The sequence below is a fragment of the Mustela nigripes genome, chromosome 14, assembly GCF_022355385.1.
Source record: "Mustela nigripes isolate SB6536 chromosome 14, MUSNIG.SB6536, whole genome shotgun sequence".
In the NCBI taxonomy this organism is placed as follows: domain Eukaryota; kingdom Metazoa; phylum Chordata; class Mammalia; order Carnivora; family Mustelidae; genus Mustela; species Mustela nigripes.
In genome coordinates this window covers 44,124,632-44,136,819 of record NC_081570.1, presented here as the reverse complement: position 1 = coordinate 44,136,819, position 12,188 = coordinate 44,124,632, and the positions used below count along the sequence as shown (strand labels likewise).

At 38.8% G+C, this 12,188-nt stretch overlaps 1 protein-coding gene across 3 annotated transcripts in view; it reads left to right on the top strand.

Annotated features, from left to right (window-relative positions):
* Positions 1-12,188, top strand: part of USP24 (ubiquitin specific peptidase 24) — a 136,447-nt gene that overhangs the window by 52,649 nt on the left and 71,610 nt on the right. For all 3 annotated transcript variants that reach the window (XM_059374866.1, XM_059374865.1, XM_059374864.1), the window contains exons 13-23: positions 430-537; positions 715-810; positions 903-1,064; positions 1,254-1,301; positions 6,643-6,750; positions 7,570-7,719; positions 8,367-8,498; positions 9,345-9,456; positions 10,529-10,605; positions 11,570-11,710; positions 11,869-11,922. In XM_059374866.1, the coding sequence (XP_059230849.1) occupies positions 430-537; positions 715-810; positions 903-1,064; positions 1,254-1,301; positions 6,643-6,750; positions 7,570-7,719; positions 8,367-8,498; positions 9,345-9,456; positions 10,529-10,605; positions 11,570-11,710; positions 11,869-11,922 (1,188 nt within the window). The remainder of the gene's footprint in view (positions 1-429; positions 538-714; positions 811-902; positions 1,065-1,253; positions 1,302-6,642; positions 6,751-7,569; positions 7,720-8,366; positions 8,499-9,344; positions 9,457-10,528; positions 10,606-11,569; positions 11,711-11,868; positions 11,923-12,188) is intronic.

The window sequence follows — 12,188 nt, the reverse complement described above, 5'->3', positions numbered from 1 at the left end:
TTTACTGGATGTGGGATAAATTAATATTAGTTGAAATTATAAAGAAACTAGGGGCAAAATAAAAAATGATGTAGATGGTACTGTCAAGCTCATTTATAAAGTGCTGGAAGCGAATGTGTTCTGTGCTTAGTTCAAACCTTTTTATGAGCCAGTTGAGAACATTTCTTGCTTTCGTCTTGAAATGCGTATGTTGGATTGAGAATTTCTTTTAAAGATTTAATGCTGCTAGAAATTTCAACAAGTCTAACTGATGGCCATTAACAGTGGTTGTTTCCTGTGGTTTTGTTGTCATGCAAGTGAGTGCTGATCAGGCCAGAATCAGATTATCTTGTTGCTGTTTTACTTGGGCTTCTGTCAGTCGCTGGGGGGAAGCATGAGGGTCTTTCCAAGTTGCAGGATGTAACTTTCCCCCGCTGTCTCCTTTTCCAGTCAGGACAATCATCTACTGTGATCGAGAACATCCATACAATTATTGCTGCAGCAGCTGTCAAATTTAATTCGGATCAGCTTAATCATCTGTTTGTTCTCATCCAGAAGGTATGTGTCCAGTCAGCTGCACCTGCTTTTAAGTTTTTCTAAGAGAAGCTCATTTTGAGGTCTCTGAGTTAAATAACTCTTCTTACTTTGTTAAACCGTTTTAGCTCAAGTGTAAAGGTTTCTGCATATTTTGCCCATTTGATGAAATCGGATTGTCTTGTCTTTTCTGTTCCCCAGAGCTGGGAGACTGAAAGTGATCGAGTGAGACAGAAGCTGTTGAGTCTGATTGGACGAATAGGCCGGGAAGCTCGCTTTGAGACCACTTCTGGAAAGGCAGGAGAATCCAGTTAATCTTCCCAGCTACAAATACTGAATGTGGTCTGACTGGTGTGTGGGCCGGCTCATCTTGTGTGGCATTATTGCAGGTGTTAGATGTACTCTGGGAACTGGCGCATCTTCCGACCCTGCCCAGTAGCCTTATTCAGCAAGCCCTGGAGGAGCACCTGACAATCCTTAGCGATGCGTATGCCGTGAAAGAGGCAATCAAGAGGAGCTACATCATTAAGTGCATCGAAGACATTAAAAGGGTCGGTTTTGTCTTTGGTCTAGTTTTGTTGTCAGAGCCATAGTGTTGTAGTTAGAGCCAAATCATTTTCTTACCCTATTCTGTAAATTAAATGTCCTACCTGGAAACTTTTGCCTTAGAGTCCAGGACTGGGAAATTATAGGTACTGCTTTTTCCAAGTCACTTATGTTTCTCTTAAAATTAATTTCAGCCTGGAGAATGGTCAGGTTTGGAAAAAAACAAGAAGGATGGATTCAAGGTAAGAATTTGCAGATGGAACCGCATAAAAGGTATACTAATTTAATAATTTCTTTCAATAAGTAATACCATACTTTGAAGATAACAGTCTCTTTTGGTGTTTCTTTGAGTAATGTTCAGATAGAAGCCGCTGTTTAAATATTCATGAATCCAAGGTCACGTTCACAGAGTAGTTTCATTTTGTTGCTTCCAAAAAATTGTAACACCTTTAACTTAGTTTTTTCTTTGTAAAATAAATGCAAAGTCTACACAACTTTAGTAAGTACAGTGGATTCTGCTTAGTATCATGCCTGTTTTTCTGCCATGAGGGAGAAATGGAGGAGCACCCATAGAGTGGGAAGAAAGAGTTTCGTGCAATGCTGGCACACAGTCATTTTTCAGGTGCCTGGTTCAGAGGTGTCCATAAAGAAATTCCATAGTCCTGCTGCTGGGGTCTGAGGCTAGAAGGTGGTCTGTGTCTAGCGACTGTTGTGGGAGCTCTCCCCTGCTCGGGGCTCTGGCCTTTCGGCTGTGGGACTTAGGGGACTCCCTTTGAAAATCCTGGTTAGTGGAGGAAGCAGTGAGGACCAGAGCTCTCCTGTCGCCCCAGTGCTTCAGCGTCCGCCCGTGCCTGCCCGTGCTTTCCCGTGCTCTAGGGCGCTCCTGACAGGGCTACTCAACTGGAGCTGCAGCCCTGGCCAGAGGCGGTGCACTCCTCTGGCCGAGACCCTTGGCTTGCGCAGACCCAACAGAGAGCCTCATAGTGAGAGGGACTTCCTCTTACTGTGACATAAGAAAAGGTTCTGGTGACTAGCCAGGGGCTCCGTTATTTCATTGGTTCAACATTTTTCTTGGCTTTCTCTAAGAAGTATTTCTTTAAAGGATCTTGAACACTGCTCCTTTTCACTGGTGTATTTAGAGACGCTCAGCTAAAAGGCTGTGGTGACTCAGTGGTCTTTCATGAAGTTCTGTGTGGTCATCAGGTTTAGTTAGGGACACCTAAGAAGTTGGTGTTTAAATTTCTGACCCTGGAATTCGATCAGGTGAATTTTCTACATACACGCTAGCTTTAGAGATTTTCAAAAAGTCACTCGCAGCCTGGAGCTGATGGTGCTCAGGCTATGAGGAATCGTTCCTTTAATTCAGCAGCGTTGCTCTCATTCTCAGATACAATACGAATTTTTCCAGTTTTCTCAGCTCAGCAGTCCGGATCATTTATTGCAGCCTCCACCTTTACACTTGGACCTCGTCCAGAGTTATGTAAGGAGTTTAGATCCTTCAGTAGTGACAGTGAGAGGAAAAGGGTATCTATACAGTAGTGGTCTTTTCTTCTCAGTAGCAGATACGTTTCTTTATCAATGGGAGGGGTCCACACCCAAGAGACTGTTCCCTGGAAATTGGCTTTTGAAAGCAGAAACCCCTTCCCACCGTCCGTTCCTTCTGTTCCTTCCTCGTGCGGCTCAGGCTCAGAGCATTCCCGGTCGGTCCACGGCATCCCTGCATCTTTGCTGCCTCTCTGCAGTCCCTCCATTCATGCCTGTTGTTTTACGACAGAACTCAAACAGCAGCAGGGCCATTTTTGGAGTCATTTTGTGAAACTTGAAAGGAGTACTCTTCGTTTTGTTTTTTTTTTTAAATCTCCCACTGCTCCCAGTAAAGTTACTTTGTTCCAGATAACAATACCTTGCATTTACATAGCACTTTCTAGTAAACTAAGTGCTCACAGATACTCTCTGGAAGTACACACGGCTGAGGGGGGCAGTGGGAAGATCAAAACCCCCTGGACATGACTCCAGGCAGGGGGGTGAGATATATTCTGCCACTAAAGGTGTTTTTTTATGCTATGCCCTTTCCTGCCAGGCAGCAAGGTGGGCTGACTGGGGATTATGTCTCCCTGCCAGGCTACACAGAAACTAAGCAAAGGGTAAGACAAGATCACCCACCTCTTACTCCCCTCCCAACCTTAGCTACCTCTGTTGCCCCCAACTGACTCTGACTCCCCTCCCCTCTGCTTTTCACACTTTTAAAATTCCCAGATTCCACTGTTGTGTTCAGAAATCCTGACCTTTTTTTCTTAACTTCATTTTTGTAGATTCTGCCAGGATACCCTTGGCTCCCGTGGTCCTCTTTCCTTTGCTTCCTTTAGCCTTCCACTGTTTACCCCCAGCCTTTTCCCTCTTATTTCACTTCTTTTTGCCTTCAATTAAAAATTTAAATGTACTCATCCAAAAAAAAAAAAAGAAAATTTACTAAACCAAAAAAGTCATTTTTACTCAAGTAGCAGCGTTTGCGTAACCCTAAGTCATTCTCTTAAGGCTTCCCCCAGCACAGCACCTGGCAGCTTCTAAGTAGATGCCCGTCCCTTCCTCTTGATCCCTCCCCTTCACCCTGTTGAGGACACTAAAATCTTTACTTACCCAGTGTGGAGTGGCCACTATTTGCTGAAATGTGTAACTGAAAGCAAGAGTAGCAAGATGTCCTCAGTGCAGTTTCACAGTGATTGGTTAGAACGGGAAGAAAGACTTTTTAAGAAATGTCCTCCTGTGCAAAAAATTGGTACTATGAATCTAGATAAATGGCTAGGTCCAGAAAAATAAGACAGATGACGAAGTGTGGATGTTCAGCTTTGAGAATGGAATTCAAGAAAGAATATGAACATGTTCTTCGGAGACTTAGATTGTGGTAGAGTTTGATTGCACTGACTTTTTAGGTCTCCCAAGAAGTCATGGGAGGCATGTTTCAATATGAGAAGACAGTGCACTTCAGTGAGAACAGTCTGCCGCCTCCTAACTCCCTCATCGTGGGAGACACCAGGAGAAAAGTTGTTTAACGACAGTGAGTGAGGGTTTAGGTGCAGGTTTGTAGGCTGCACCACCTGACCTCTGAGGCTTCAGCTGACGTTCAGTGTCTGCTTCGAACATGCCGTTACCTCCTACTTACGAAACCTCAGCTCCATTACCAGGCATTATCCAATATGCTCATTTTAATTGTTTCCCTTAGTCTCTTGCCCCTTTGGTAACTAGAGAAAAATCACTTAAATTTTTCTTGTAACTTAGCAACCTAGTGTCACAGATACGATGAAATAAATAACATCTTTCCTGTTAAACTGTTAAACTGCTAAACTTTCCTGTTAAACTACTAAACTGTAGGAAGATTATATCAGAAGTACTTTTTAAATTCCGATTTTATAGGATTTCCTTAATTTTATTGGACATTGAACAACTTCCACAGGATGACTTTCTATGTTAAAATAAAAATATTCTAGCCATAATTGACTTAAGTCTTTCATAATGATGCTTTTTTAATATATCTGATTATTTGCTGAAGGGTTCATATTTATATCCTAATGTTTATAATCATTAGTAGGTATCGGTTTGGACTTAAGCCTTAGAGTTTTATTCTTTGTCATTTTGCAGCTCTTCTATTTTAGCTGAAATATGTAGGTAGTCTTGCAAATAGTTGGCCTATAATATATACCTTATTTCTCTGATTCTAAGATGCCTGTGATTGGACCCCGCATCACAGACCTAATAAGCTTGCAAAGAAGAAAAAAGAAATTGCACATTTCCTTTCACCATTCGCTTGTTAAAATTCCTGCCCAGAGTCTGAATGGAAGCCTCTTTTTGGACCAGTATGCAGAGCTTCACTGGCACAGTGCTTTTCATTATCTAGAGTAGTGATTTTGACTGCTGAAATCTCCCAAGAGTGACTGTGTACTTTTGAAGCATGTGAAAGAATATGAAATTTTGTGTCCTTGTCCTTTTTGGTAAATCAGTCTGCTTTTTTTCCTTAATTGAATTGTGATGTGTATATTACAGGATAAATGGCTTCTCTCGAATTATGGGTATACCTTTGGACAGAGACATTTAGTGCTGGGTGACAGAGCCCTTCATCGGGTCTGAGTCTGTCACACCAAATTCCCCCAGCTGTGAGAAATGCTTTAAACTGAGACCACTGGCAGTTTTCTTTGCTTTTAATTGAGTTGACAGATGCAACAGGCTAGTCGATGTTAGATCATAGTGCCATCTTTTTTTATAAGAATTTTAGTAACAAATCCTTGTTCTAAATTTAAGTTAAAAAGCCATTCTTGTCTGGTGCTACAGAAATGAGGTCACAACTAAAACGACAGGTAGATGCACAAACAAATACATTTCATATGCAGCCAAGGGTACATGCATTCAGGTAAGGACAGCTGTGTCAGAACCTTACTCCTACACCTAGTAGCTGCTAAGTTACTTTTGACAGTTGTAAGAAGCCTCAATTTCAGAAATGTTGAAATTTATAAAACCTGTATCTTAGAATCCAGGAAATAGGGTATTTGATGATTGATTGGCTGATCCTCAAGAAAACCAGTACTGTTTTTGGCAATAGCTCTCTCAAATACATATATTTGGTAGTATAGTCTTTTCCTGCCAGAGACAGAAAGTGTATTTTTCCAAAGTATTATCTGCCTCATATAGGTCTTCATCTGAGAGAGACACTTGAAGAAGGAAGAGAAAGCTGTAAAAACAAAAGCAAAATCCAGCCTTTAAGTAAAGGCTAAGGGCTTAAAACTTCTACTCAGATTTTTAGAGACTTAATAGATAATTTGATTAATAGTGTTAAACACTCTTCCAAATTTTATAAATGTCTTATAGTTCAAAAGATGCTATGTATTAAAGAACAGTTCTCTTTTTAAAGATCATTTCACAAGCATCGGACTTTTCAGATATGTACTATGAAAGATCTGGATTGTCGTGTATCAGTTTCAGAAATAACATTTGAAAGTGTTATGAAAAATACAAAGTATAACTGTATAGTGCTGTAATAATTAATAAAAATAGAATTCTCTCTTGCAAAATTGTTCTAACTAGGATGTACAAGCAGCTCCAGAGTATTTTCTTTAATATTTAGACCACTATCAGTATCTTGATCATATCATTGGTATCTTAATCATGTAATTATAGAAAATCATATTTTTATACCATTTTACTTATCAGCCAGCTCAGTATTATCCAGGGTAAATTTTGGCCATCAGCTTATTTCATTCCAACATGTCCTAGCAGCCTGTGCTACTTAATCTATCCTCTGAAGTTGCTAATTCCTTGTCGTCTGTTTTTTGCTGATGTACCCCTATACATTTACTGTCACTTCACATCCACTCCTGTTTGCAGTTCTTGGCCTTAGGAAATTGCATGCAGAATATGAAGTTGAAGACTGAATTATGAATGCATGGAGATGCGCTCTAAATGAGCAGTGTGAAGAGAAAAATAATAGAATGTGTAGCCATAAAATCTAATTGACTTGGGAAATTTTTATAGCCCATAAATTTAGCCTGCATTTTATTTCTAGTGGTAACTGATGTAACTTCTTTTTAACTCTAGTCGTCTCAGCTAAATAACCCCCAGTTTGTATGGGTGGTGCCGGCTTTGCGTCAGCTCCATGAGATCACCCGCTCATTCATAAAACAGACCTACCAAAAGCAAGACAAGGTAAGAGAAGAGCCCTGTTCAGTGACTATCCAGTTAGACACACAGCTGTTAGAATAACGAAATATAAAGAGATTGCTGGGTTTTAAAGTCACTATTTTACATTTTTACGATTATTAATATAGTTCATTTATAGTCTCTAATAATCTTGAGTTTAAACATCCTTCTGCATTAATTTCGATGGATCTTTTCTTTCTTTTTTTTTAAGATTTTTTTTTTACATTATTTATTTATTTATTTGTCAGAGAGAAATCACAAGTAGGCAGAAGTAGGCAGAGGCAGGCAGAGAGAGGGAGAGAAGCAGGCTCCCTGCTGAGCAGAGTCTGATGTGGGGCTCGATCTTAGGACCCTGGGATCATGACCTGAGTGGAAGGCAGAGGCTTAACCCACTGAGCCACCCAGGCACCCCATCGACGGATCTTTTCTTTTAATCTATCCTAACTCATTTCCTTTTTATTTCCTTAATTTATTGAAATGATTATACCAGTTTTTGAAAGTCGGAATGTGTTTGGAAAGATGTGAAGACATTTGATCTCAGGAAGATTGGGTTGTTTAAGGACCTGGATCTTCCTTGGTGGGAGAGATTTGGGAAGAAAGATCCAGAAAAGTACACAGGCAGTGAAATAGTTCTTAGGAAAGTCACCTTAAACAAACAAACAAACAAACAAACAAACAAAACTCTGTAGAAGGAGAAAATTAGCAGAGAAGTTTATTCCCTTAATTTTAATTGTGTGCATACTAGATGGTTTTATTTGTTTGTGTTGAACTGACAAAATTACTGCAGCTTCTCATGCCATCTTTCTTTTTGTTGTTTCTGCCAAGAGCATTATTCAAGACTTGAAGAAGAATTTTGAAATTGTGAAATTGGTAACGGGAAGTTTGATAGCCTGTCATCGACTTGCAGCCGCTGTGGCTGGACCCGGAGGCTTAACTGGTTCAACACTGGTGGACGGCCGATACACTTACCGGGAGGTATCCGCCCGCCATTGCGCTTTTGTGTCGTGATTACAGTGCTCATCTGGCTTTTTGCACTTGAACTGTAAACAATTACATTCATTGGGTGTCTCTCTGAAAGAGGTAGCCTGAGGTATCTTTGTAGTGACCTAACGGGTTTTGTTTTGACTGCAATCTTTTTAAAACAAAAGTTGAAAAAAGTGTTATTTCTGGGTAAATCTTTCAGTAAATCACCTAAAAACGGCCTGTGATAAAGATCACCACCTTTCTTTTGTCTTTCATGGGAAATAGTAATTGTCAGGTTCTCTGAAGAGTTGTTTTGTTTCTTTAAAAACAAATAGTTTTCTTACTGGTTAGTAACCTTGTTTTTAAAAATTAGAAAAATCTTAACTCACCGCTTGTGAGTTTGTGGTGTTTTACTTTGAGATGGCTGAGATGATATTTTACTGACATCCTAAGTCAACTGGAATTGGTAATAGACTGCAAGTAGCTTCTACTACATTGTGCTGTCAGCTTACAAACAGATGTCTCACATTTATATTACCCTAAATTATATGAGAAAGTGTTAGGTAGAACTCTTTTTTTAATTAAAAAGATTTGTTCTTCATTTTCATTTTAGGAAGGAGTGCCTGGAGTTAACTAATTAACATTACTTCTTTTTGCAGTATTTAGAGGCCCATCTAAAATTTCTAGCATTTTTCTTACAAGAAGCTACACTGTATCTGGGTTGGAATCGTGCCAAGGAAATCTGGGAGTGTCTTGTGACTGGCCAGGATGTCTGTGAATTAGATAGAGAGGTAAGAAGACGGTAGTGTGGGTAAAATAAGGCAGAAGTGGAACTTAAATATTTTACCTTTTCTGGGTGTCTCATATTTTTTGTGGGTTTCACTTCTTTAATTCTAAATACTTCTCAATTTGCTAAGCATACATTGTACTAACAGGCCAGGAACTATAAGTGCTGAAAAAATATTTTATGTAATTTATATCTATGATCTAAATATATGAGTTCTTTAGTAATTTTTATACCATTCCGGGTAAAATCAAATTCACAGCTAGCACAGCTACAGAATTCTTATTGTGTCTTATGTTTTTTCTCCCTCCCATGGAACTAATTTCGAGTTACCAACCAGAACTTTGAGTCCCTGTAATGATGTTGTACCCCAGAAACACAAAGAAAAATAAATGCCTAGACAGATTTTTTTTAAACTATAATTAAGCAGCTGAAACTAGATTAAACCAGGAGCAGAACACCTGACTTGGCGTATTTTAACAATGAATTACTGTTGGCTCATCTCATTTTACAGAATTATAACTGCTTGATAGTATTGTCGAAAGGACTATATACGTGCCCTTGCCTAGCACAGTCATTGGCACATACATAGCCAGGCTTGTTAATAAACATTAGTGGAGAAGCCCAAGTTTAAGTTCCATTGAACGATGTGAGTCTATATTTGCATTATCTGGGGTAAAGGTTGCTAGAACTGCTTTATTTAGTTCCAGAGTACCAGGCATTTCAGTTTTCAGTGGTATTTCATCAATAAATATTTTTAAAGGTTTAAACTTTTATTCACTTTCCCACTTTGGAGTATGTATTTACCTGAAATGGATTTTACTTATAGAATAACATTTGTCTTGATCCACAGATGTGTTTTGAATGGTTTACAAAAGGGCAACATGATCTCGAGAGTGATGTTCAACAGCAGCTTTTCAAGGAGAAAATTCTTAAATTGGAGTCATATGAAATCACAATGAATGGTAGGAAAACAATGTAAAATCTTTTTTTCTCAGTTCTTTAAGAAATTTTTCTGTCCTCTCCTCTGAAGTCCGCTTCTCAGTCTGGAATATCCTTCTGGACTTTTCTTTACATCTCTGTATACATATGTTTATAATCACAGCTAAGTTCCTTTTTTTGTGAATGGTATATGATTAATTTTAAATTATATGGCCCGATAGCTCAAATGGTCAAATGGTAGGATGTATCAGTATTTCATTTCATTTTATGGCTGAATAATATTCCATTGAAATTTTATTTATCTGTCCCACATTTTATTTATCCGTCCATCAGTGGATGGACACTGAGTTGTTACTCTCTGGCTTATTTTGCCACTTTTTGGCTATGACCAATAACACTGCTATAAGCATTTTATGTACAAGTTTTTGTATGGACATTAGTTTTCATTTGTCTTTGATGTATACCAAGGAGTGGAATTGTATCCTGGAACTAACATTTGAAGAACTGTCCAACTATTTTGCAAAGTGGCTGCACTGTTTTTAATCCTCCCAGCAGCATCTTCGCCAACACTTGTTACTGTCTGTCATCTTTATTCTTGCTGTGGTGTGTGTCAAGGGTTATCTCGTGGTTTCAGTGTGCCTTTCCCTGATGACTGATACTAATGAGCATCTGGGCATGTGTTTATTGGCTGTATGTATATATTCTTTGGAAAAATGTCTGTTCAAACCTTTTGTCCACTATAGGTTGGCTTGTCTTTATTGCTGAGCTGTATATTCTGCATAGTATCTCCTCACCAGATACATGATTTGAAAATATTTTGTCACATTCAGTGGATAGACTTTTCACACTCTTGTAGTCCTTTGAAGCACAAAGTTCTAGATTTTGATGAGACCCAGTTTATCTGTTTTTTCTGCTGTTGTTTGTGCTTTTGGTACCATATCTAACAAAGCATTGCCTAATCCAGGGTCTTGAAGATTTATGTCTGTTTTGTACTAAGAGTTTTACAGTTTGGGTTCTTGAGATACTTTGACGCTTTTCATTGATTATCTGTGGTACTTAGAGTGTGTGAATTTATCTGACCTTCTGTAATTTCAGGTTTTAACTTATTTAAGACTTTTTTTGAAAATGTGAATCTTTGTGATCATCGATTGAAACGACAAGGAGCTCAGTTGGTGAGTACATTATTCTGAAATCTGGGTAGTTTGGATAATCTAGTAAAACACAACAAAAGTGTTGTAATTTTGTTAAAGAATGGGTGTCTCCTCAACTGCACTGACTGCAGGGCTTCTCTTAGAGCATAACGGAGGCCCCCCTATCCAGCATGGTGAGAGTACAGTTGACTCCCAAATCCCTCCATGCTTCTTGCTGACCTAGGGCAGCCGGCAGCCTCCTGTGGCTGGGTGAATGTAGGGGAGGGGTCGTTTCATCGAAGCTTCCAACTCCTCAGATCTGGTAATGGACATGTTCCTAAAAAGTTACAACATCTTTAATTCTGAAGATGAATCTTTAGTTCATCACAGTGGCGGGGATTTGGGGAGAAATTTTTAGGAACAGTCCATGAATCAGGAGAATGAGGACCCATAGAATGTATATAGCATATGTTTATATTTACATGTGGACCTTAAGAAAGGAGACAAAAAGTAACTCTCTTTTCTAAGGCATAACTCTTGATTCAAGACGTAGCTTCTGGATGGCAAGAATTTTTATGAAATCTCTAAGGCCTGGATACTGTCCCTTGAACTGAGCTTTGGGCAGACCATATTGAGCCTCAAGGATTATTAACCCCTTCTAGCCTGGCTCTCTTGCCCTTTGGAGAAAAACTGAATATGGTGCCCACCTCACTCCTATGTGTTTCCTCTTCTGTAGCCTGTCTGGGTGTATTTCCAGCTTGGGTTTAGCAATATCTGGAGACAGCACTCCATAACTATCCTGGTTGCCATGGACATAGCCCAGTGTTTGTGTTTTTTTCTTTTTCTTTGTTTTAAAGTTCCAAATCAGTACAACAGTACTCTCGTGTGTAGCTTGGTTTTTGCAGCCTTAATTCATATTAACCTGAAAGGGGTAGACTGAGTGATATAATAAAAGATAATTGTCTGTAATTTTGGTGTACTATATAATTTTTTTTCTTTTGAACAGTATGTAGAAAAGCTGGAATTGATAGGAATGGATTTCATTTGGAAAATAGCCATGGAATCACCTGATGAAGAAATTGCTAATGAAGCTATTCAGTTAATCATAAACTATAGTTATATTAACCTAAATCCTAGATTAAAGAAGGTGGGTGCTCGTGCACAGAAGATGATATATGTATTTTTATTGATAAGTTTTCACCTTTGGTATGCCCCAAAATTCACTTTATTTTGATGTTTTGCTCTTAATAATGATTGCAACTAAATGTCAGATTCATTTTAATTTCTTTTATCTCTTACTTTTAGGATTCTGTATCATTACATAAGAAATTTATTGCTGATTGTTACACGAGATTAGAAGTGAGTGGTAAATCTCATTTGAACCTGTTTCTGTATTTCATTTGAGCCTCTTTTTGAAATAAATGCTTTGATGTTTTTCCTTTAATATTGGGATCATGTAAAATATTGATATTTGTGGCTGGATTCTACTAAAGAATTTGTCGACAGTACCTTATTGTCACACAGGGAACAGACATTTGCCTTGATTCCCCCAGTACAGAAGTGTCCTTTATGAGAAAGCTTTCCTTCTCTTTCCACCACCCTTCTACCCCACTCCACCCACCCCC